This window comes from Tursiops truncatus, chromosome 5 (genome assembly GCF_011762595.2).
Source record: "Tursiops truncatus isolate mTurTru1 chromosome 5, mTurTru1.mat.Y, whole genome shotgun sequence".
Lineage (NCBI taxonomy): Eukaryota > Metazoa > Chordata > Mammalia > Artiodactyla > Delphinidae > Tursiops > Tursiops truncatus.
The window spans coordinates 85,403,646-85,429,871 of record NC_047038.1 but is presented as its reverse complement, the minus strand read 5'-3'; the positions used below and the strand labels follow the sequence as shown (position 1 = coordinate 85,429,871).

Genomic DNA, 26,226 nt, shown 5'->3' with positions numbered 1-26,226 from the left:
TAAGACAAATCAAGCTGGTGATTTAATAAATTCCAATCTAAGTCATACCAGTATTAGTAAACAACATCATCAAGCCCTCATCATGAAAGTTAAAGCAACAACACAGAGAAAGTTTCTAAGTGACCCTAATGTGAAACAATCAGATTGCATATAAAGGGATATAAACAAATATTCATATTATATATAAACATACATAGATGTGGTTACAGCATTTATACAGTATTCTCTCCAATACCTAGTCACCTTATGCAATATGCACAATAATGGCAGGTATAATATTTAGACAATTATGAAATCAAGGCAATAACAGAAAAAATAGTTAATGATTTTACTCTAACTTAAGCATGGATAATCTGACTGTTAAAACTGGTAAATTTGAATGCAGCCCAATTTGTATCAGATCAAATTGATTCTAACTGTTAAGGCATTAATTTGGTGTTTCGTGGAGGATGGTTTTAAATAAATCTATTTATCTAGTGTTTGAATGCTCAGCAGTTTGCGATTGAAAAGAAAACAAACGTTTTTGAGAAATATATGTTTCTTAAAACAACAAAGTTTAACTGGATCAAGTTCTTTTTTTAGTATTTTTCTTCTTTTTCATTTTGCATCTATTGACATGTAATAGTTTTTAGAAAATCTCTTCATTAGAGTTATTTGAACACTATCATAAGTGAATTTTAAATATAAAATTAAGTTTCAAACGTCCTTCTTCACTTAAGAAAAATGTGGTGGAAACCAGGCCATCTGCTGAGATACTACAGTTACATTTGGCCCTCAGAAAGTGTTTGTTTGCTTTAGCACTCTGTTGGATTATAAGCCCACAAAACAAGTTCACCTTGATCTTTCACTTTAAATATAAAGTATCTCAGGGACAAATTTTGACGTAAATATAAACCCGTGACGTTTCTCTTTAAAGAAGGCTGAAATAAAACAGGACTTTGAGTGCAATTACAATTAAAACATCAGAAATGCCAGAAACACAAGTTTTGAAGCTATATCAGCCGTGAAGGATGGCAAACAGTGCCTCTCCTGAACAGAATCAAAATCACTGCTCAGCAATCAACAGCAGCATCCTGCTGACACAGGGCAACCTCCCCACACTGACCTTATCTGGAAAGATTCGAGTGACAGTTACTTTCTTCCTTTTTCTACTCTCCACAACTTTCAATGCTTCTTTCTTGTTGAAACTTCAGAAGTGGACTCAAAGGAAAGAGAAAGGGAAAAAACTTTCAAGAATGAAAGTGCTTTTAAAACATTTGACCTTAGCCAACCTGTTGGAGACTCTGATTGTCATGCCACTGGACGGAATGTGGAACATCACTGTGCAATGGTATGCTGGAGAACTCCTCTGCAAAGTCCTCAGCTATCTGAAGCTTTTCTCCATGTACGCCCCCGCCTTCGTGATGGTGGTGATCAGCCTGGACCGCTCTCTGGCCATCACGAGGCCCCTAGCTGTGAAAAGCAACAACAAGCTCGGACAGCTCATGATTGGCTTGGCCTGGCTCCTCAGTAGCATCTTTGCTGGACCACAGGTAAACCAGTATCATAAACTTTTTAGGACATGGAGATCACAGATTGCCTATATAAACTTGAATGAAGGTCTTGTCAAAGGCAGTATTGTATTATCTCTAAGAGCTTGGGTTCTGGAAGTCAGAGTGTGGAATTTAATCCTGGCTCTACTCTGTTACCTTGGGCAAATGTCTTAACCCCTCTGGGTTTCAGTTCCTTCATTTATAAAATGGAGGTAATGCCTACTTTATGCACCTTTTGTGATGATTAAATGAATAGTGTGTTAAAGTGTCTATCATAATCCCTGGTACCTAGTAAATGCTCCCTGAAAATGTAGCTATTCTCAAATTTGACCACATCCCCATTCTATTCTTCCATCTACTTTTCCTTTCACTCAGGTTGACATGGTAAATTGAGAGAACCTTTAGGAACAATGAAATTTGCATAGGTAGAAAGTACGTATACCTTGTTTTACTTGGGGCTTCTTGAGTCTTCTGTCATTGCAGCTTAGAGAGAACTATACTTGATTAGTATGTTGTTTTGCAGTTTGCAGCTATGTGCGATTGAATAAAGAGGAAATGTGGGAAATCTCAGACTTTTGGAAATTTGAACATTTCCCTGAGGTTGACTTGAGCTTTTCTGGAGGTAGGCTAGACTGTAACATGCTGTTAGAAAAACTATAAGACTGTTGCTTCAGGCAAGGCCCTCTCCTATAGAAAGCAGATATCTCTCCAGACTGTCTTCGTCAGAGGCAACCTGATTGACTGACCTGCAGAATCTGCCTTTTCAACAGTCAGATCTCTGAAGAAAAGGACACATTCTTGAAAAGGACAAAGATCCTTTAATAACAGATGAACAAGTTGTCTCTATGCTTGTAAATGTACTCTACGGTGAACCCAGGGTACAAGGATGTGTCAAGAAGTAAAGTCAGAGTTTACTGTGATTCTCCAAAAACTTGTCACTACAAATGGAAATTTATCTAGACATTCTAAACTGGCCAGGTGGCATAAAAACAACAAACAAACAAAAACTGTCACACAGGACTCACTAAATAGTGCAAGACATTAAAACCTTCTGGCAACTGTTTGAGCTGGATGGATCATTTTGATGAGGGGCTGCATAATTACTGAGTACTTGTAGGGCATCAGGGATTGTGCTGCGGAAAGGCAGAGACGGAGAGGTGGTCTAACCTAGTTCTTCCCCTTTCCATCTCCTCCTTGCATCCCAGATTTGACTCACCAGTGTTTTGACCTGGCATTCTCCTAAGCTTCCACTCCGTTCCTCCTCTCAGGCCTCTTTTATAACAGGAAGCGTGGCTCTTTCTTGCCAAGTGTTCACATCAGTGTTTGCTAGCTAGTTCCTCTTGTTAAGTGGCCACATCCTAACAGACGTTTTGGTCAAGGTTGCAGGAAAAGGACTGAAGATAGACTGTTAAGGTAGTTTTCCATCTAGCCTATGGGTCAGGTTCACTCCAGTTAAGTCTTAGGCCACAGTGAAATTTTGGGGATTCGTTGTTGTTTCTTTTCTCCTTTTCCATCTGTGTGGTATATTTTTAAACAGAATTTTATTTTTATTTTTTTAACATTTTTTCGGAGTATAATTACTTTACAATGGTGTGTTAGTTTCTGCTTTATAACAAAGTGAATCAGTTATACATATACATATGTCCCCATATCTCTTCCCTCTTGCATCTCCCTCCCTCCCACCCTCCCTATCCCACCCCTCTAGGTGGTCACAAAGCACCAAGCTGATCTCCCTGTGCTATGCGGCTGCTTCCCACTAGCTATCTATTTTACATTTGGTAGTGTATATATGTCCATATATACTAGAGAAATGGAAATAAAAACAAACAAATGAGACCTAATGAAACTTAAAAGCTTTTGCACAGCAAAGGAAACCATAAACAAGATGAAAAGACAACACTCAGAATGGGAGAAAATATTTGCAAATGAAGCAACTGACAAAGGATTAATCTCCAAACTTTATGAGCAGCTCATGCAGCTCAATATCAATAAAACAAACAACCCAATCCAAAAAATGGGCAGAAGACCTAAATAGACATTTCTTCAAAGAAGATATACAGGTTGCCAACAAACACATGAAAGAATGCTCATCATCACTAATCATTAGAGAAATGCAAATCAAAACTACAATGAGATATCACCTCACACCGGTCAGAATGGCCATCATCAAAAACAATAAATGCTGGAGAGGGTGTGGAGAAAAGGGAACCCTCTTGCACTGTTGGTGGGAATGTAAATTGATACAGCCACTATGGAGAACAGTATGGAGGTTCCTTAAAAAACTAAAAACAGAACTACCATGTGACCCAGCAATCCCACTACTGAGCATATACCCTGAGAAAACCATAATTCAAAAAGAGTCATGTACCACAATGTTCATTGCAGCTCTATTTACAATAGCCAGGACACATAAGCAGAATCTTACTTTTAAAATAAAGGTTATTTATAAGATGATACCTTAATTACACTCCTGCAATATAGTCATTATTTTATTGTATAGTTCTAGTTACCTGTATTTTACTAATAAAATTGACAAGGTGGCTGCGGCAGAATGCTGGGTGTCACAGGGAACATACATAGCTATTCCCTGAAATTTTCCCTTTTAATTCCAACTGTGGCCCTTTTCCATGTGCCTTCACTTTAGCTATTTGCCTTAAAATCTACAGTCTTGCTCTCCAGGGTAGTAAATAAAAAGCAACACTTGGCATTCTTTTATGTTTAAAAAAAATAGTATTTTATTTATAATAAAATCTGAATATTTATAATTTATAATAAAATCTGAATTTATTATTAATTTATAATAAAATCTGAATATTTGTAACCCTCAAAAAATTTTTTTTCTCTCTTCCTAGTGCATTTTCTTGCACTAGAAAGCTAGATATCTAAATTCTCCCGCCAATTCCTCACTTAACATTTTTTTGTACATCAGTGTGTGTTTTATTGAAGAAGAAATGGGAAAAACCAAAATGCTTTCATTCCCCTGGAAAAAAAGCATATTACAATTATTCTCACAGTGACTGCATATACAAGAATTAGTTTAGCAAATATGTCACTTAAAATGAGGTTGCTTAGCAAAGGCTTATGTTCTGAAATTTTCCATTGTACTTCTTTAAAGTAGGAGTGCTGTGTATTGTCCAGTTTTCTCAGAAAAGATAAACACAAGTTAGGTTCCTAACACTGAGCCCGGTACTGATGAAACAAAGAAACAGCCCTCAAAGAAAGTGTCATTCAGTTGTAGAGACAAAACTTACATAAAATGAATATAACTATGTACCAAAAAGTTTTTAAATGTACTAGAAGTGTAAGAAGAGAGAGAGAGATGAACAAGAGTTGAAATGGTGAAGGAAGGTTTTAGGGTAAAAGAAGGATGAACTGAGTTTTTAAAGATGAATGATTTTTGGATGGAAAAAGTAAGCCAAGGTTCACATATATTTCTCAGCAAAGGTTGAAAAGTGATTAATTTTCATAGGAGACTTGTTTGGCTGAAGTGAAAGACTGAGAGTTGAGAGTAGCAGGAAATTAGATTTGGTGGTTGCTGTCTTTCCTTTAACCTCATGGCACATTATTTCTTTGTCAGAAAACATTATGATTATGTATTTGTTTGTCTTTTCCATTATGGTATTTGCTCTTACAACAGTGAAGACTGTTATGTTCAACTTAATATTCACAGTACACAATGAGATACCCAACAAAAATAGAAATTTTAAATGTTGGATACTCCCGTTTCTCTCCAGATCAAGTAGACCTTTCACCTTTTACAAAAAAAAGAAAGAAAGAAAGAAAAAAAAAGTTTGGATAAATGAATCAATCATTGGGGGTGGAATGGATGTATATAACAGAAGACACCAATATCCAGGGGAAATTCTGAAAATAATGCAGAAGCCATATAGCCTTCATGAGTCCTGTGCAAGGAGTAAAATTTTTTTTTTGCTTTTTTTTTCTTATTTCCAGTTTTATTGAGAAATAATTGATATACATCACTGTATAAGTTTAAGGGATACAGCATGATAGTTTGATTTACATATATTGTGAAATGATTACCACAATAGGTTCCGCTAACATCCATCATCTCATATTGATACAGTAAAAAGAAAAAAAAATTTTCTCCTTGTGATGAGAATGCTTAGGATTTATTCTCAACAACTTTTCTAGACATCATACATCAGTGTTAACTGTAGCCATCATGTTGTACATTATTAAAATGATTTTTAACAAAAAAGTTTTGAGAAAATTACATAAACCAAATAGAGTGGAGAGAGGCAAAGAAGCCTTTTCAGGTCATCTGGTGATGAGGTAGTTAGGTTGGAGGCTAGGATGGTGTTAGAGGAGGTTGATAGTATTTATGAGGGACTTTTCAACCAAAAAAACAAAGCTTGGCAACAAATTGGATTTAGGGGGGTTAGTAATAGACCAAAGTAAAATAAAGTTCCAATATTTTTAGCCAAGAAGTTTTAAAACCATTGGAAATAGACAGGTAGGTTGGGAACAGAAGGGTTTGTTTGTTTGTCTGCCTGTCTGTTTGTTTGAAGGGGGAGAGAAGGCAGGCTAGTAAAAGAGCTATTTGGAAAGCATTTGGTAATTTGGGATATTGATGCAAATGGAAGTCTAAACAAAAGTCTAAATAAGTCAATTTGTGATAATAACAAACACAAACCCAGAATTTCACTTTCTTTTAAAGGACTCTCCCAGAGACTATAAATAAAATATTGATGTATTAATTCAATTATTTTCATCTAAGTATATCACAGCAATAACAGAAAGAAAATGCCAAATACTTATCTGTCTTGATGTAATGAAAAGAAAATATGAAATTAATTTTCGAATTGTTTAGGAATTTCATGTAATAGGCTGAGCTCAAATACATTACTCTACCTGAGAGATTTGTGTGAATGTGGGCCACAGAAAATGGTAGTACTCTTTCATTTTGTAAAACAAATGACCCATTTTTGATTTCAGCAACACTTTAAATTTATAAAGCACTTTGCTGAAGTTTCCTGAAAAACCACACAGTCAGAATCTTATTTGGTATTTACATTGACTCTGTGAGGTACATAAAAGCTGTGTTATTGTCCCCATTTCACATATAAGAGAACATACAAAGAGAACCTTGGAAAGCAATGTCCTTCAAACTTTTTTGACAGTAACAGAAAGATATACATACTACATAAAGACTTTGTCTCTCTCACACACTTATAACTGAGAAAAGTTTTCATAAAATAAATATTCTACTCTGTTCCATTTCATTTTTTAATGCTGATTACAACCAACTGATGGGTACAACCCGCAGTTTGAAAAGCACTGGTTTAAAGGGATTAATTGTTTGCCCAATGCCACTTGGCCTGTTGGACTCCTGTCTCTTCACTAAGTCCAGTTTATCTTTTTATAATAGCTCTCTGCTCTCTCTCTGAATAAAAGAAGTTTCAACCCTGTGACTAATGTTATGTGTATTTGATGGGGAAGACAAGAGGTAGGGAGGGCTTTTTATTTCCAGACCATGGGATACAGAGTGAGTACACCTCACGCTTCACAATGCTCCACGAAGAAGCCCATTGACAAAGGCGCATCCTGTCGTGGCCAATTTACATTGAAAGGATGACTTTTATCTTCATCTTTTGGTGCATATATTGATATTCTATCACTTGAGTAATTCATACCTAAGTTGAATGAAGAAATAAGCTAACGAGCTAGTTGTCACATTGCCAGGAATCTAAGAATTTATGACATTTTGCTAGAGCTCAGAATGACCAAATTTCAAACTGACCACCTTGTTTTTCCACCTCCTAATAACCTCAGTGTTCTGTGATGATTTGGGGATATATTTTGAGAAGTTTTAGCATAGTGTGGCCAAAATGTCATACTTTTTGCTAGTAATGGAATTTTCTTTTAAAACGGAATTCTATGTGGAGCTTCAGTAAATGAAACAGATATAAGTGGACTTGCTCTGGTCAAATAGGGATAAAGGAGCCCCAGTCCTCTGCTTGGTCATAGTCTCTGAAGACCTCAGATCCCATTGCAAGTCTGAAAGGCAATGGGATAGTCAAAATAGCATGGATACTGGATTTAAACAAAGCTGGTTTCAGATCTCAATGCTGTCTCTTACCAGCTATCTGAGTAAATTAGTTAACTAAGTTTAAAAGGGTAATTGTAAAGAATTACAATTCTTTTGTAATTTTCAATTGTAACAAGTAAGATATATAAAATCATCCAGTACAAGACTATACTTAAACACTCAATGTTCATTCTTTCCTCTTTTCCTATCTTCATTACTTCCTTCATAACAGGGTTTTTGAAGTCAGGAGAAAAAAATAATAAGGAAATATGAGTATGAAAATCTAATAATTATTTAAGAAACAGCAAAGAAAATTGCTTATATAAAGATTACTTCATATTTCTCAAATTATGACATTTATTCTGACTGATAAGTAAATTTGGCCAATATACTCCCTAGTCACCAAGCTGTCCTACTCACTCTGAAAGCTCTATATGCCAGAGCACAATGATTCCACTCTTGGAAGTATCGTGTCTAAAAGCAGGATAAGAAAGGAAGAAAGAGAGGAAGGGTGAGGAAGAAAAGGAAGGGAAAAGAAAGGGAAGGGAAGGGCAGGGGAGAGGAGAGGAGTGGAGGGGAGGCAAGGCAACAAACAGAATCTGAAAGGATTTAAAACCGGCTATGGTTAGGCTAGTAAGTGCATGTTAAGAAGAAAATATTTCCTGAATTAGATGTGTCCATATCTAATTTAAAATAATAAGGTTTGCGATGACAGTCACCTAAGACCACAAGAACTCCAGAGCAGCAAATTATTTGCAGATAGAGTTCACATCATTAGTTTATCTGTGTTACTAGGGTGAATTACATGTTGACAGCTTTTTAATTCTATAGGTAACCCAGGCCTGCAGGGAAGATATGGACATCCCTCAGTGTCCTGGGGGATTGGTTCGTGGATATCCTCCCTCTCCCCCTACCCCACCCCGTGGCTGCAGATAATAAATTTCCCAGATGCTCAAGTCCCTTATATAAAATGGCATAGTATTTGCATGTAACCTACGCACATCCTCCCATATACTTTAAATCTAGATTACTTATAATACCTAATACAGTGTAAATGCTAGGTAAGTAATTGTAAATACAATGTAAGTGTTATGTAAATAGTTGCTGGAGCTTGGCAAATTCAAGTTTTGCTTTCTGGAACTTTCTGAAATTTTTTTTCCAAATATTTTTCCATCTGCAGTTGGTTGAATCTGCAGATGTGGAACCCACAGATTTGGAGGGTCTGTTGTATATGAGCAATCCTTTATTCTTTGGTGTAAAGACATGTGGTCTGAATAAATGTGGAGGCTTGCCTGTTACACACAGAATTTACAGGGCTAGGATGCACTTCTGAACTTGACAAGCAGTTTAAATTCAATAAATACTCGTTACACATGTACAATATGCCCAAAACAGTACTGGAACATAGTAATAGCCTGCTAATAGCAAAAATAACAATAATGATGATGATTTTGATAAATAATAGTTATTCAGTACATAAATATGTGCCAGGAACTGTGCTAAATGCTTCTGTGGGTTTTTTTTTAATATTTATTTATTTAGCTGTGCCAGGTCTTAGTTGAGGCATGAGGGATCTTCTTTGCCGCCTGTGGGATCTTTAGTTGCAGCATGCGGGATGAGGGATCTTTTAGTTGCAGCATGCGGAATCTAGTTCGAACGTGGGCTCCTTGCATTGGGAGTGCAGAGTCTTAACCACTGGACCACCAGGAAAGTCCCTCTTCTGTATTGTGTTTTTGTTTTGTCTTGTTTTGTTTTTTTCAACCATGCTGCACGGCTTGAGGGGTCTCAGCTCCCCAAGCAGGGATTGCATCTAGGCCGCAGCAGTGAAAGCCCAGAATCCTAACCACTAGGCCACCAGGGAACTCCCTTCTGTGTTCATTACTTCATGTAAGGCTCCCAATAACCGTATAAATTAGATACAATTATTATCTTTATTTTATTCATGAATAAACTAAGATTATGAATGTGATGTAACATGGCCAAGATTACCATCTAGTAAGTGGAGATGTCAGTACATCCAGTTAGCTCCATACCCAGAGTTTTTAATGACTACAATATATCGCACTATACAATATTGTCTATTTTCTTTCTTTCTGTAGGAGGCTGAAGAAGAAAAAGACAGGAAAATCTTAAGGTGAGAATAGATAGTTAAGAGATATCAGAGGGACGGACTTCCCTGGTGGCTCAGTGGTTAAGAATCCGCCTGTCGATGCAGGGGACAAGGTTTGATCCCTGGTCCAGGAAGATCCTACATGCCGCGGAGCAACTAAGCCTATGTGCCACAACTACTGAAGCCAGTGCACCTAGAGCCCATGCTCTGCAACAAGAGAAGCCACCGCAATGAGAAGCCCGCGCACCACAACAAAGAGTAGCCCCCACTTGCCACAGCTAGAGAAAAGCCTGTGCACAGCAACGAAAACCCAAAGCAGACAAAAAGTAATTAATTAAAAAAAAAGACTCTTACAAATTATTAAAAAAAGAAGAGAGAGAGAGATCAGAGGGTCTTCCCTGGCAGTGCAACAGTTAAGACTCTGTGCTCCCAATGCAGGGGGCACAGGTTCAATCCCTGGTCAGGGAACTAAGATCTCACATGCCCCATGGCACAGCCAAAAAACACAGACACACACACACACATATATATCATATATATGAGATACATATTTATATGTTGTGTGCCTCTAAATTTTTATTTTAATAATGATTATAATTTACATAGTGTTGTGTGCCAGGCACTACTCTAAGTGTAAGTATTCACTTGTTATTGTCATGACAGCTCCTAGAGGCAGATACTATTAATATCTCCCTTTTATAGATGAGAGGAACCTGAAGCACATCATCTAAAGTTAATCACCTTTGGAAAAGATTAGGTCATGTTGTCACTAGCGTGGGTAAGGTGAAGGTTAAAAATAATATGCTATGAGGAATAGCATCTGCAAGGACTGTAAATATGGAAAACAGATTGCTATTGTTGAGGGCAAAATAAAGCAAACACTGATGAGAACTGGGGCCAGGCATGAGAGTAAAGAATCATAAAGAAATTTTAAAAATATGATCCAAGGACAAAAGAACCACAGGAAGTAAAGTGGAACCTTATATTAATCATTCAAATGAACATGGCCTTGGAGCTGAAAATAAACGGAACCAAGCCTAAAACATTAATTTATGGACAAGTAAGATTCTGAATTTTCATAACACGATACTTCTCCTTGGGAACTTATCATAGTCTATCTTGTATTACAGATGTCACATACATGCTATATCTCCCCTACCAAAAATTTAATTCCCTGATGGCAGGATATATGAAGGTCATCTTTTACAACAGAGTGTGCCTAGTATAGTTTTTTGACCAAGGAGTTGCTTTAAAAAGTAACATTTGTTACATAAATAAAGATGACAACCAAATTCAAATCATAGTACTATAAAGTCAATTTTATTGAAAGTTTCATCGTTATAACTTAAAAACGTGAAATATTAAAGTGAAAATGTGACCCAGTGCAGAGCAGAAAACCAAATTCGGGTCATCTGGTTCCAAGGCTGATTGGAGAGGTAGAGAGAAAAAGATTTTTAAGAAATATAGGACTCTCCGATTCTATGCGAAGGAACTCTTCCAAGGATTTCAACTCACAACACCTGTTGAGTCAAATTCAAACTGAACTTTAAAGGTCAGTTTGCAAAGAAGTATGGAAAAACTGAAAGGGTCACTTTGTAATGTGGAAAAAGTTGGTCTGGATCATAAAATAGAATTAGCTGAATATATGTCGTTTTGACTTAAGGTAGATAATATGATCATTGGCGTCCTCTAGTGGATTGATTTTAAAATTCTTTTTTGCCCTAGACGCTGAAAAGATCTGAAACTGAAAATCAACATTTTAACTACAAATAAAAGAAATAGGTTTATATTTTGTATTATACTTACTTACATTTTATTACATTTGTATATATTTTATTATATTTTACATTTAGTAAAATTTTTCTACTCTACAAGCAAAGAGGAAAAACAGTATTTTTTTTAAGGCATAATCTACTCCCACTCCAGCCCTCCCCAAAAGGAAAGAAATTCTGGGCCTATTAAGTTAATTAAATGTAATTTAAATTTACTAATTTAATCAAAACTAATGAAAATGTATACTCTCCCTCATTTGCTTAAAAAATCCTGTAACATTTTTGCTTGAATTAACTTGCTATCAGTTTTTAAGTGCTTGGGCACTCTTTTCATTTTAATGTTTCATGGTAAAACGAAGTTTTTCAGTAGAAAATCTTGGAAATGACGAAGTCAGAAATGTGCTTGATGGATGGGGAAAGGATAAATAAATGTCCACTAAAACTTGTTTTTGAAAACCACTTGCAACGTTTCCTTAATAGTTAACTCAACTTGTTCTTTTTTTAACATAATTTCACATTTAGAGAAAGGTTGCAAGAATCATACAAAGATTTCTAGGATACCTTTCCCTTGATTCCCCAAATATTAATATTTTACTACATTTGTTTATTTGCCTTATTCTCTCTCTTGTGTACATTTTTTTCTGGATTGTTTAAAAGTAAGTTCAGACATGACGTCCCTTTCAATACTTCATTGTGTTTTTTCTAGCACATAACCACAGTACTAATTATCAAAATCAGGAAATTATCACTAATACAGTGCTATTTTTTATCTATATACCTTATCCATATCTCACTCGCTGTCTCAATAATATCCCTTTTAGCAAAAGAAAATCCAAGATTATGCGAGGGATTCAGTTGCCATGTCTTTTTAGTCTCCTTTAAACTGGAACCATTCCTTGGTCTTCCTTTGAATTTCATGATGCTAACATTTTTGAAGAGTGCAGGCCAATTATTTTGTAGAATGCCCCTCAATTTGAGTTTGTCTGATGTTTGCACGTGGGTAGATTCAGGTTATGCACTTGTCGACTGAAAAAAAATGTACAGCCTAAAAGTTGAGAATTATGTTTTATTCAGTAGATTTTCTGAGGATGTAAGCCCAGAAGACAGCCTCTCAGATAACTCTGAGGGAATATTCCCAAGAAGCAAGGGAGGAGCCAGGATGTATAGGTTGTTTTGCAACAAAAAACAGGTAGTCGGAACATCAAAAGATTATTGTTAATTAAAGAAAACTGATACATCTCAAGTTAATGAATTTAGTGCTTTTCTAAGTATGGGAAGGTGCAAGAGTCCAGACTTATTGAAATCATCCCTTTGAAATGCACCTTAACTATCTAGAGCCAGTATCCTGCCTTTTTCCATCCTGAATGCCCTCAGTGTGCACAGTCGGGGGTGGCTGCAGGGGCTATGGCTTGATGGCCACAACATTCTTTGTTTACTGATATGGTAGGTGACATTCTTCATCCACACACTTTTAGCAAAAAATACCTAAGAGGTGACATAGCAGCACATTCTAGAAGGAAGCAGAAACTGTCAATTGGTCCCATTATTGGCAATGTTAATTATTTGGTTATTTCTTGACTAGTAAAGTTATTATTTTACAATAACGTTATAATGACATGTATCCTGCAGGTAGATACTTTGAGATGATATAAATAAACTACTCTCCTCAAACTTACACCCATATTTTTACCATCCATTGGTGATTCTTGCCTGAATCAATTATTATTATAGTGATTACAAAATGGTAATCACTACTTCCACTATACCTTTTACATTTATTAATTGACTTTCTACAGTAAAGAGCTTTTTCCTCTCCCCATTTATTTGTCGTTGTTGGTTTGTAATTTATATCAGCATGGAGTCATGGTTTCTTTCTTTATTCGATAGTTTATCATTGTTTTCTATCAGTGTTTGTTTGATTTCATGCTTAAATTATCCCAGATTTGGCCAACTGAAGCTCTTTCAAGCTGGTGCCTGAACATTTTTCACATGCTCCATCATTCTCTGGGCATTTCCTGACTTTTCAGCACAACAGCTGTTCCAAGGACATATTGTACTTTGCTTTCCCCAGCCTTGGGATCACCCATTTCTCCAGTTAGGTCTGGTTCCTTCTGATAGAGAATGATACTTAGAAAACAAGATCTGGGTGCTGGAGTGCTGGGTGTGCTCATTGCTACTCAGATGTCATTATTCCTAGGCTCTCTCCATAGGCAGAGCTGGAATAAATGTATTTATGTGTACACACGCAAACACACACACACACACACACACACACACACACACACACACACACACAAGTTACCCTTACTCTTTTTTTACAATTGTACAGCACCCCATTGTGTGGCCAACTGTAGTTTATTCAGTTACTATTCAATGAATTGTTATTTAGATTATTTTCAATGTTTTTCAGTTATAAGCAATGCATCAATGGATAATCTTGTGCATATGTATTTTCATATAATGGAAGTAGGGGTGTATCTTCAGGGTAAATTCCTGAATGTCAGATTGCTGAGTCAAAGGTAAATGCATATGTAGTTATGCTAGTTATTGCCAAATTCCCCTCCTTAATGGTTGTACCAATTTGCATTCCCATTAGCAATGTATGAGTCCCTGTTTCCCTACAGCCTTACAATGAAAGTGTGCTATTTTTTTTTTAATTTTGCCAATCTTGATAGTGGAAGATGGCATATCATTGTAGCCTTAATTGGTTGGCACTGCTCTCATAAGTGAGGTTGAACGTCTTTTCATATGATTAAGGGCCACTGTTATATCTTCTGTGAACTGTCTGTTCATGTTTTATGACCATTTTAATGAGATTTTGTCTCAAAAATAAAATCTAAATTTGTATTTTGAGGGTATATTCTAAATACCAGACACAGTTTTATGTGCTGAGGATATAACAATAAAATCACTTGCAAAATCACTCGCAAAAAGTTTACTCAGCATAATAGCATCTGAAATTGAAATACAAACAAGGTTTAAATCTTTGGTTGATGATTGTGCTGCGAGGTTGAAATAATTGCAAAAGAAATCCAAAATCCTACAGATCCATTCACATTACCCAAACATATTTTAAGTAAAAATCCACTTATAACTTTTTGTAGAAATGCCAAAAGAATATCAAGATACTTAGCAGTTGCTTTGGGCAACAACATGTTAGAAGGTTAGCAGAATGCAGAAGAGAAAACTTGAAAGAAAACTTGCAAATACTGTTTGAAAATAAGCAACATCACTTTTTAAAAAATTTTCTTATACAGTTATACATCTTCAGGATGATCCATTTAGAAGATGACTCTGGACAGACAGAAGGTTTCTCTCAATGTGTAACACACTGCAGTTTTCCACAATGGTGGCATCAAGCCTTTTATAACTTTTTCACCTTCACCTGCCTCTTCATCATCCCTCTTCTCATCATGTTGATCTGCAATGCAAAGATCATCTTCACCCTGACAAGCGTCCTTCATCAGGATCCCCACAGTACGTATTCCTTAGATTTGGTGTTAATTGGGGGTAGACAGCTTTTAACAGCAATACTCAAAGCACAGAAGCAGAGTGGCACTTACGATGCACTAGATACTGTTCTAAGCAGTTTACGTATATTAATTAACTCTTTTAATATTCAGAATCAACCCATGAGGCAATACTTTTATTATCCCCAATTTATATATGAGGTAATTTAATACTCCCAATATTATAAATTTGCAGCATGAAATTAAAAATGAAAGGACAGTTACTCCAATTACCCGATAGAAGCATCGGCAACTTGTTCCTGCTGGTCCATCACAAAGCTCTATCAAACACCTAATGTCTAGAATGTAGCAAAGTACAACTCGTTAAATGGTAGCCAATAGACTTGTTAAAGTTAAGCTTTTCTGTATCACATTCAAATCTCCTGTACCCACAAAATGTATCCACACACTATGCACATTTGTATGTTGAGTATGTGAACTTGAACGTGTAATTGACTATTTCATCTTTAACTTCACAGATGCAGTTGTGCCTTTTTGCTTTAAGAATCTGGTGCATTCTCAAATACTAAAATTTATGAATTTTTAAAATTTTATATTGTAGTATAGTTGATTAACAATGCTGTGTTAGTTTCAGATGTATAGCAAAGTGATTCAGTTATACATATACATGTATCTATTCTTTTTCAAATTCTTTTCCCATTTAGGTTATTACAGAGTATTGAGCACAGTTCCCTGTGCTATATAGCAGGTCCTTGTTGGTTATCTATTTTTTTTGTTTTTAATTGGGGTATAGTTGCTTTACAATGTTGTGTTAATTTCTCCTGTACAGTGAAGTGAATCAGCAATATGTATACATATATCCTCTCTTTTTTGGATTTCCTTCCCATTTAGGATACCACAGAGCATTGAGTAGAGTTCCCTGTGCTACACAGCAGGTTCTCATTAGTTATCTATTTTATACATATTAGTGTATATATGTCAATCCCAGTCTCCCAATTCATTTCACCTTGGTGTCCATACATTTCTTCTGTACAGCTGGGTCTCTATTTCTGCCTTGCAAATAGGTTCATCTGCACCATCTTTCTAGATTCCACATATATGCATTAATATACAATATTTGTTTTTCTTTTTCTGACTTACTTCACTCTGTATGACAGTCTCTAGGTCCATCCACGTCTCTGCAAATGATCCAATTTCATTCCTTTTTATGGCTGAGTAATATTCCATTGTGTGTATATATATATACTATATCTTCTTTATCCATTCATCTGTCAATGGACATTTAGGTTGCTTTCATGTCCTGGCTATTATAAATAGTGCTGCAATAAACATTGGGGTGCTTGTGTCTTTTAAAATTATGGCTTTCTCAGGGTATATGCCCAGTAGTGGGATTGCTGGGTCACATGGTACTTCTATTTTTAGTTTTTAAGGAACCTCCACTGTTCTCCATAGTGGCTCTATCAATTTACATTCCCACCAATAGTGCAAGGGGGTTCCCTTTTCTCCACACCCTCTCCAGCACTTATTGTTTGTAGATTTTTTTGATGATGGCAATTCTGACCAATGTGAGGTGATACCTCATTGTAGTTTTGATTAGCATTTCTCTAATAATTAGTGACATTGAGCATCTTTTTCATGTGCCTCTTGGTCATCTGTATGTCTTCTTTGGAGAAATGTCTGTTTGGGTCTTCCTCTCATTTTTTGATTGGGTTGTTCGTTTTCTGATATTGAGCTGCATGAGCTGTTTGTATATTTTGGAGATTAATCCCTTGTCAGTTGCTTCATTTGCAAATATTTTCTCCCATTCTGAGGGTTGTCTTTTGGTCTTGTCTATTGTTTCCTTTGCTGTGCAAAAGCTTTTAAGTTTCATTAGGTCCCATTTGTATATTTTTGTTTTTATTTTCATTACTCTAGGAGGTGGGCCAAAAAAGATCTTGCTGTAATTTATGTCAAAGAGTGTTCTTCCCAATTTTCCTCTAAGAGCTTTATATTGTCCACTCACATTTAGGTCTTTAATCCATTTTGAATTTATTTTTGTGTATGGTGTTAGGGAATATCTATTTTAAATATAGCAGTGTGTACATGTCAATCCCAAACTCCCAATCTATCCCTTCCCCCTACCCTTCCACTATGATAACCATAAGGTTGTTCTCTAAGTTTGTGAGTCTGTTTCTATTTTGTAGATAACTTCAATTGTTTCAGGTTTTTTTAGAATCCACATATAAGCAATATCATATGATATTTCTCTTTCTCTGTCTGACTTACTTCACTTAGTATGATAATCTCCAGGTCCATCCATGTTGCTGCAAATGGCATTATTTTATTTTTTTAATGGCTAATATTCCACTGTACATATGTACCACATCTTCTTTATCCATTCATCTGTCGATGGACATTTAGGTAGCTTCCATGTCTTGGCTATTGTAAACAGCACTGCAATGAATATCAGGGTGCATGTATCCTTTTGAACCATGTTTTTCTCTGGATATATGCCCAGGAGTGGGACTGCTGGATCATATGGTAGTTCTATTTTTAGTTTTCTAAGGAACCTCCATACTCTTCTCCACAGTGGCTGTTTACATTTACATTCTCACCAGCAGTGCAAGAGGGTTCCCTTTTCTCCACACCCTCTCCAGCATTTATTATTTGTAGACTGATGATGGCCATTCTGACTGGTGTGAGGTGATATTTCATTGTAGTTCTGATTTGCATTTCTCTGATAATTAGCCATGTTGAGCGTCTTTTCATGTGCCTCATGGCTATCTGTATGTCTTCTTTGGAGAAATGTTTATTTAGGTATTCTGACCAGTTTGTGAGGGGTCATTTGTTTTTTTGATGTTGAGCCACATGAGCTGCTTGTAAATTTTAGAGATTAATCCCTTGTTGGTTGCATCATTTGCAAAAATTTTCTCCCATTCTGAGGTTTGTCTTTTCATTTTGTTTATGGTTTCCTTTGCTGTGCAAAAGCCTTTGAGTTATTTAGGTCCCATTTGGTTATTTTGTTTTTATTTACATTACTCTAGGAGATGGACTGAAAAAGATATTGCAGTGATTTACATAAAAGAGTGTTCTGCCTATGTTTTCCTCTAGGAGTTTTAAAGTATCTGGCCTTACATTTAGGTATGTAATCCATTTTGAGTTTATTTTTGTGTATAGTGTTAGAGAATGTTCTGAGTTCATTCTTTCACATGTGGCGGTCCAATTTTCCCAGCACCACTTATTGAAGAGACTAACTTTTCACCACTGTATACTCTTGCCTCCTTTGTCATAGATTAACTGACCAAAGGTGTGTGGGTTTATTTTTGGCCTTTCTATCCTGTTCCATTGATCTATATGTTTGTTTTTGTTCCCATACCAGGTTTTGATTACTGTACCTTTGTAGAATACTCTTAAGTCAGGGAGCCTGATTCCTCCAGCTCTGTTTTTCTTTCTCAAGATTGCTTTGGTTATTCTGGGTATTTTTGTTTTCCATACAAATTTTAAAATTTTTTGTTCTAGTTCTGTGAAAAATGCCATTGGTACATTGATAGGGATTGCACTGAATCTGTAGATTGCCTTGGGTAGTAGAGTCATTTTGACTATACTGATTCTTCCAGTCCAAGAACACGGTATATCGGTCCATCTGTTTGTGTCATCTTTGATTCGTTTCAGCAGTGTCTAATAGTTTTCAGAGTACAGTTTTTTTGCCTCTTTAGGTAGGTTTATTCCTAGGTATTTTATTCTTTTTTATGCTATGGTAAATGGGATTCTTTCTTTAATTTCTCTTTCTGAAATTTCATTGTTAGTTTATAGAAATTCAACAGATTTCTGGTATTAATTTTTTAACATGTTTATTAGAGTATAATTGCTTTACATTGGTGTGTTAGTTTCTGCTGCATAACAAAGTGAATCAGTTATACATATACATGTCTCCCCATATTTCCTCCCTCTTGCGTCTCCCTCCCACACTCCCTATCCCACCGCTCTAGGTGGTCACAAAGCACCGAGCAGATATCCCTGTGCTATACAGCTGCTTCCCACTAGCTATCTATTTTACATTTGGTAGCATATATATGTCCATGCCACTCTCTCACTTCGTCCCAGCTTACCCTTCCCATACCCCATGTCCTCAAGTCCATTCTCTACATCTTCATCTTTATTCCTGTCCTACCCTTAGGTTCATCAGAATCATTTTTTTTCTTAGATTCCATATATATGTGTTAGCATACAGTATTTGTTTTTCTCTTTCTGACTTACGTCACTCTGTATGACAGACTCTAGGTCCATCCACCTCACTACAAAAACTCGATTTCATTTCTCCTTATGGTTGAGTAATATTCCATTGTATATATGTGCCACATCTTCTTTATCCATTCATCTGTCGATGGACTCTTAGGTTGCTTCCATGTCCTGGCTATTGTAAATAGAGCTGCAATGAACATTGTGGTACATGACTCTTTTTGAATTATAGTTTTCTAACGGTATATGCCCAGTAGTGGGATTGCTGGGTCACATGGTAGTTCTATTTTTAGTTTTTTAAGGAACCTCCACAGTGTTCTACATAGTGGCTGTATCAATTTACATTCCCACCAACAATGCAAGAGGTTTCCCTTTTCTCCACATCCTCTCCAGCATTTATTGTTTGTAGATTTTTTGATGATGGCCATTCTGACTGCTGTGAGGTGATACCTCATTGTAGTTTTGATTTGCATTTCTCTAATGATTGGTGATGTTGAGCATCCTTTCATGTGTTTGTTGGCAATCTGTATATCTTCTTTGAAGAAATGTCTATTTAGGTCTTCTGCCCATTTTTGGATTGGGTTATTTGTTTCATTGATATTGAGCTGCATGAGCTGCTTATAAATTTTGGAGATTAATCCTTTGTCAGTTGCTTCATTTGTAAATATTTTCTCCAATTCTGAGTGTTGTCTTTTCTTATTGTTTATGGTTTCCTTTGCTGGGCAAAAGCTTTTAAGTTTCATTAGGTCCCATTTGTTTATTTTTGCTTTTATTTCCATTACTCTAGGAGGTGGATCCAAAAAGATCTTGCTGTGGTTTATGTCAAAGAGTGTTCTTCCTATGTTTTCCTCTAAGAGTTTTATAGTGTCAGGTCTTACATTTAGATCTCTAATCCATTTTGAATTTATTTTTCTGTATGGTGTTAGGGAGCGTTCCAATGTCATTCTTTTACATGTAACTGTCCAGATCTCCCAGCATCACTTATTGAAGAGACTGTCTCTTCTCCATTGTATATCCTTGCCTCCTTTGTCATAGGTTAGTTGACCATAGGTGCATGGGTTTATCTCTGGGCTTTCTATCCTTTTCCATTGATCTATATTTCTGTTTCTGTGCCAGTACCATATTGTCTTGATTACTGTAGCTTTGTAGTAAAGTCTGAAGTCAGGGAGTCTGATTCCTCCACCTCCGCTTTTTTCCTTCAAGACTTCTTTGGCTATTCGGGGTCTTTTGTGTCTCCATACAAATTGTGAAATTTTTTGTTCTCGTTCTGTGAAAAATGCCATTGGTAGTTTGATAGGGATGGCATTGAATCTGTAGATTGCTTTGTGTGGTATAGTCATTTTCATAATATTGATTCTTCCAATCCAGGAACATGGTATATCTCTCCATCTGTTTGTATCATCTGTAATTTCTTTCATCAGTGTCTTATAGTTTTCTGCATACAGGTCTTCTGTCTCCTTAGGTAGGCCTATTCCTGGGTATTTTATTATTTTTGTTGCAACGGTAAAGAGAAGTGTTTCCTTAATTTCTCTTTCAGATTTTTCATCATTAAAGTATAGGAATGCAAGATACTTCTGTGCATTAATTTTGTATCCTGCTACTTTACCAAGTTCATTGATTAGCTCTAGTAGTTTTCTGGTAGCATCTTTAGGATTCTCTATGTAAAGTATCATGTCATCTGCAAACAGTTACACCTTTACTTGTTCTTTTCCGATTTGGATTACTTTTATTTCTTTTTCTTCTCTGATTGCTGTGGCTAAAACTTCCAAAACTATGTTGAATAATAGTGGTGAGAGTGGGCAACCTTGTTTTGTTCCTGATCTTAGAGGAAATGGTTTCAGTTTTTCAATATTGAGAAAGATGTTGGCTGTGGGTTTTTCATATATGGCCTTTATTATGTTGAGGTAAGTACCCTCGATGCCTACTTTCTGGAGGGTTTTTATCGTAAATGGATGTTGAATTTTGTCAAAAGCTTTTACTGCATCTACTGAGATGATCATATGGTTTTTCTCCTTCAATTTGTTAATATGGTGTATCACATTGATTGATTTGCATATATTGAAGAATCCTTGCATTCCTGGGATAAACCCCACTTGATCATGGTGTATGATCCTTATAATTTGCTGTTGGATTCTGTTTGCTAGTGTTTTGTTAAGGATTTTTGCTCTATGTTCCTCAGGGATATTGGCCTGTAGTTTTCTTTCTTTGTGACATCTTTGTCTAGTTGTGGTATCAGGGTGATGGTGGCCTTGCAGAATGAGTTTGGGAGTGTTCCTCCCTCTGCTATATTTTGGAAGAGTTTGAGAAGGATAGGTGTTAGCTCTTCTCTAAATGTTTATCGAATTCTCCTGTGAAGCCATCTGGTCCTGGGCCTTTGTTTGGTAGAAGATTTTTAATCACAGTCTCAATTTCCGGGAGCTCCTCTTTCCATTGCCTGACCCCCAGGCTGGGGAGCCATACATGGGGCTCAAAACTTTCACTCCTTTGGGAGAACTTCTGTGGTATAATTACTTTCCAATTTGTGGGCTGCCAACCCAGCATATATGAGATTTGTTTTTATCACGACTGAGCCCCTCCTACCATCTCATTGAGTCTTCTTCTTTGTCTTTGGATGTAGGGTATCTTTGGGGGTAGGTCCCAGCATGTTTTGTTCAGCAGTTAGTTGTGATTTTGGTGTTTCTGTAAGAAGAGGTGAGCTCACGTTCTTCTACTCTGCCATCTTGTCCTCGTCCTTCAATGTCCTTAATGCCAACTAGGATTCTGACACCAGTTCCAATGCATGTGTTTCTTCCATGTGCCAAGCTTACACTGCCTCCCACAATGGCAATGACACCTCCTATGTGGCCAGTTGGGAAAGAGGGGGGATTTATAAATTTATAAAGTAAACATGGTTATGTTGGCATGACAACAAAAAGGTAGGGAATTCAACTCAGCTCAACCTCAGTCTGTTCTCTTAAATTTATATTTTAAGAATTTGAGTAACCCCTTATTTCAAATCCATATTAGTTTGATGGAAAATTTATTTTAAGAGCACTACTATCTTTAATATTTTCTATTTATTATGTAACATAGTGGAAAAATTGAAATATAAACAAACTTTTCAAACAAATTGTCATTATTAAAAATATTAGAAATTTGCTTCCATTATATTCATCAGGTTGAATTATGATTCTGTCTTCCTTTTTGTCTATTTTGGTTTTGTAATAAAACTGGTTGTTAAACACCTACTCTTTTCTCTATCTAAAAGAACTACAACTGAATCAATCCAAGAATAATATACCACAAGCTCGACTGAGGACCCTAAAGATGACGGTTGCATTTGCCACTTCATTTACTGTCTGCTGGACTCCCTACTATGTCCTTGGAATTTGGTATTGGTTTGATCCTGAAATGGTAAACAGGGTGTCAGATCCAGTAAATCACTTCTTCTTTCTCTTTGCTTTTTTAAATCCATGCTTTGATCCACTTATATATGGATATTTCTCTCTGTAATTGTTAGACTACATAGGAAGTCACGTAAACATACACATAAACTATGTAGGACAAGGTAATGGATTTCCCCTTTTTGGAATGATAAACACAAAGCATATTCCAGCACATTTACATACAAACAAAGCAGAGTTTCAGATTACGGTATTACACTTATTCCTTTGGAAACCACATTGTCAGAAATTCAATTACTAGGAAAATTTTTTTCAGGAAAAATAATTATATATTTCCTCTTAACCACTAGCTTCTAAATTAATCTCTTCACTTTCTGAGCTCCTATAACACATTATATGGGTTTTTAAATCACTTTCTTCTTGTATAATAATATATAAATATTTAAAATAGCCATGGCCTAAGGCAAACAGATGCCAAAAAGTAACGCTGAGAAACACAGTCCTAACCTCAGCATGCCTTGGAGAGTTTTTCTCCAAAGGGGCTTAGCAGCAATTACAATCTTATGCTAAAACAATAAATACATAGAGCACAGAGATAGTATTTCCCCTGCCCATGTGATCAGTTTTCCCTTCTATGGTTTAAAAAAACAAAATGCAATGAATCAAATTTTTTCCTTGGCTTCAAAAGCATTCTGATGTTTGGAGTATTCAGCAGCCAACCCACCGTCCACTGCTCCAACCTGACAAGATTTATAAATACTTCTCTTTCATCCCATTCTTCACTTGGTACAGGTTGTGAAGTGCCTCCATATAAAAGGGAGTTTCAGAGGGGCTCAGATTTGGACAGGGGGTTAGAACATTCCTCTTGGGCTGTGTAGTCTATGGAGTTTGTGGTAATTAAGTGTAGTAATAATAACAATGTTTTAAAATACAATCATGAAAAGATATATACTCATTATGTTTTATAAATAACATACCTTCTCTTTTAATATCAGGGATTTTTTTCTATCTTCTGATCTTTCTAGATCCATAATCCACAAATCACTAAAAAAAAAAATAAGAAATCAAGCAAATGCACAAGCAAAAATTATTTGATATGTAAAATTAACTCTGAAAACTTCAGTTTCACTATATATAGGTCAAAGGAGACAGAAAGGTATTAGAAAAGGGAAAAGAAAAACTCTCTGTAAACGTATAACTAATACCTGCTGATGTTCACATTGAGTGGTATGGTTTCCAAAATACGTCAGCACAATACCTCTTGTAATTTAGGCCTGTTTCCACCCATTCCATGAAAAAGGGGATAGGATGATATAATAACCATTAAATAAGAAAACTGTATAAGGGAATTAAAAGAAATTCAACCACTCTTTAACTTATTTTTTAAAAGACAGGGATAGGATGATATAATATCCATTAAATAAGAAAACTGTATAAGGGAATTAAAAGAAATTCAACCACTCTTTAACTTATTTTTTAAAAGAAATAGGTAAAATATTATTATATTCACATGAGGTATGTAGTGCCACACAAAAGATGAAATGTCATTTCCACACATTCCAGGCCTTGTGGAACTGTGGTTAAGTAAACTACTAATTAAACTAATGGTAGGTCTTTCCTTTCCTTATTTTTCTCTTCTCATACTTTTAGTGTTGTAGTGTGTAGTAGTTATTTTTCCACATTCTAGGTTATTTTCCAATTCTGTCTCCATTGGTCCTATTTCTGTCACTATTGAACTCCTTCCTTCTACTCTTTCATTCATATCGTCTTTTTACTAAACTCATACCTTTAATTAGCCAATCAATGCCCCAACTCTACAGTTGAATTGGGCTGGACTCAAATTTGTAATGTGCTAAAATGCTCAAAGTTAACTTTAAAGGTGTGTATACTGATACCAAGAATTTAAAGTTCACTAGATGACACAGGAATATAGATAAGTCACAACAAAACCATTCTTCTCCACCATCTCTTTATTATACGTATTCTTATTCCCAAACTGATAACAATTCTTACATATGGATTTAAAGGCAAAAATATACAAGATACAATCTAAGGGCTTTGTTAGATATGTGTTTATTGAACATATGTCAGTTTGGCTTTTACACATTCAAGAAACTGTTCTACTTAGATACACTCTTAGGCATTTTTTAATACATTAACTAAAGGGCTATTCAAAATCTTGATGCAGGTGTTTTTAAACTGTGGACCATGTGCAAAACTGTATTACAACGCAACTGCTTTACTTTTATTCCTATTTGTATTATTTTATGCATTTAAAAACATTATCCTGAGAAGGGTTTTTGGCCATACCAGACTGCCAAAGGAGCCAATGTCACAAAAAAGGTTAGGAATTCTCAACTGATTCTGTATATTCATAAAGAAGTTTATTACAATAAAAATGTATCAGAATGTATTCACCTGATACATTTTTATATATATATATTCATAATAATGTTAATATTGAAACTGTACTGGATTGATTCAATTTGATCACTCACCATTTTCAACCTTAAAAACTCTCTTAAGGCTCAACATGTAATGAAAAACTTGGCAGGAATAAATATATTATATAAATGTTGTGGTCTGTAAATTATAATGTGGATATGGATTTATACCAAAATTAATAGTGCAAAAGGTAAATGTGGCTTTTAAGTTAAAGATACATCACTCAACATAGAGTATTTCATATTTGGTATTATAGTCATTTACTCTATTTTCAGTCATAATAAAAGATGAGGATTCCTTGTAAAAAAGGATATGTTCTGCAGAGTTAATCCAATATATCAGATAATTAAGATTCTATCTTGGATATCTCCTCTTCTATTTGGCATATAAAACTGGTTAAAAACTGGATTTCCTCTTGCTAAATTCAATTTAGTAATACATGACATGAACAAACAAAAATGAATTAAAAGATTGTGCAAATTCAATTTCAGCCTACAAAACAGAGATATCATGTCTTAAAACAAACAAACCAAAAATGTTGGAGTACTACAAACATAATCTTCCCAGCAGCATAAATCAGTGTAAATGAGTTAGAAAAAAATTTTAAGTGCCCTATCTCAGAACTTACTTGGTAGTCACAAAGAGATAATATTTATGAGCAGCTAAAATACATTTGAATTTCATCTATTTTACCTTTAGCTTAGTTTCAAATGTCAAACCAATTCTTGTTGTCTAATTACTATAAATTGTGTCCATAGGAGACTAAATAGAATAAGATTCAATTTAATTTCTAAGATTAATTGATTTAAATCTTCAATTTAATTCTTTTGGTTATTAAGTATAAAAATTAGGTATAAAACAGTAAGTCTAATTTTTTAAATTATATAATATACAAAGTGCATGCATAGGAAAAATAGAATATGTGCAAAAAGTATTGATATAGTTACCTCTGAATGATTTTTTAAATTTCTTGTGAATACCTGTATCCCAAATTTCCAGAATGAACATATATTGCTTTTCTAATGAGGAAAAGGTACAATAAATATTATATGTGTGTTTGTATGACTTTTGTGCTGTTTCTGTTAGAGTGCTTTCTGCTGTAAGCAATAGAAATGTCAGACTAGACGTGGCATGTTTTCATTTCACGTTACAGGAAGTCCAGAAGAAAGCATGCAGAGTTGGTTAGTTCAGAGCTTTGAGTCATTTTCTCTGCTTCCTCTAGGCTTTAGTGATCAGAAACTACTTGT

At 35.5% G+C, this 26,226-nt stretch overlaps 1 protein-coding gene and 1 long non-coding RNA gene across 7 annotated transcripts in view; one reads left to right on the top strand and one right to left on the bottom strand.

Annotated features, from left to right (window-relative positions):
- LOC109548823 (uncharacterized) overlaps positions 1-26,226 on the bottom strand; it is a 199,662-nt gene that overhangs the window by 161,414 nt on the left and 12,022 nt on the right. For 5 of the 6 annotated variants that reach the window (XR_012332018.1, XR_012332019.1, XR_012332016.1 and 2 more), the window contains one exon: positions 23,512-23,578. This is a non-coding gene — a long non-coding RNA (uncharacterized lncRNA). Of the gene's footprint in view, positions 1-1,105; positions 3,047-23,511; positions 23,579-26,226 lie in introns of all 6 variants that reach the window. The other variant, XR_012332014.1, reaches the window with a different exon arrangement.
- GNRHR (gonadotropin releasing hormone receptor) lies at positions 967-26,041 on the top strand. The gene is made up of 3 exons (XM_004323606.4): positions 967-1,532; positions 14,721-14,940; positions 22,399-26,041. Exons 1-3 carry the CDS (start codon positions 1,011-1,013, stop codon positions 22,641-22,643), a joined length of 987 nt encoding a protein of 328 aa, XP_004323654.1. The 5' UTR covers positions 967-1,010; the 3' UTR covers positions 22,644-26,041.

Coding starts and splice junctions, on each gene's coding strand:
- GNRHR (XM_004323606.4), top strand. CDS start 1,011: ATGGCAAACAGTGCCTCTCCTGAACAGAATCAAAATCACTGCTCAGCA. Junction 1,533..14,720: donor GCATCTTTGCTGGACCACAG/GTAAACCAGTAT, acceptor TTTCTTATACAG/TTATACATCTTCAGGATGAT. Junction 14,941..22,398: donor CCTTCATCAGGATCCCCACA/GTACGTATTCCT, acceptor TCTATCTAAAAG/AACTACAACTGAATCAATCC.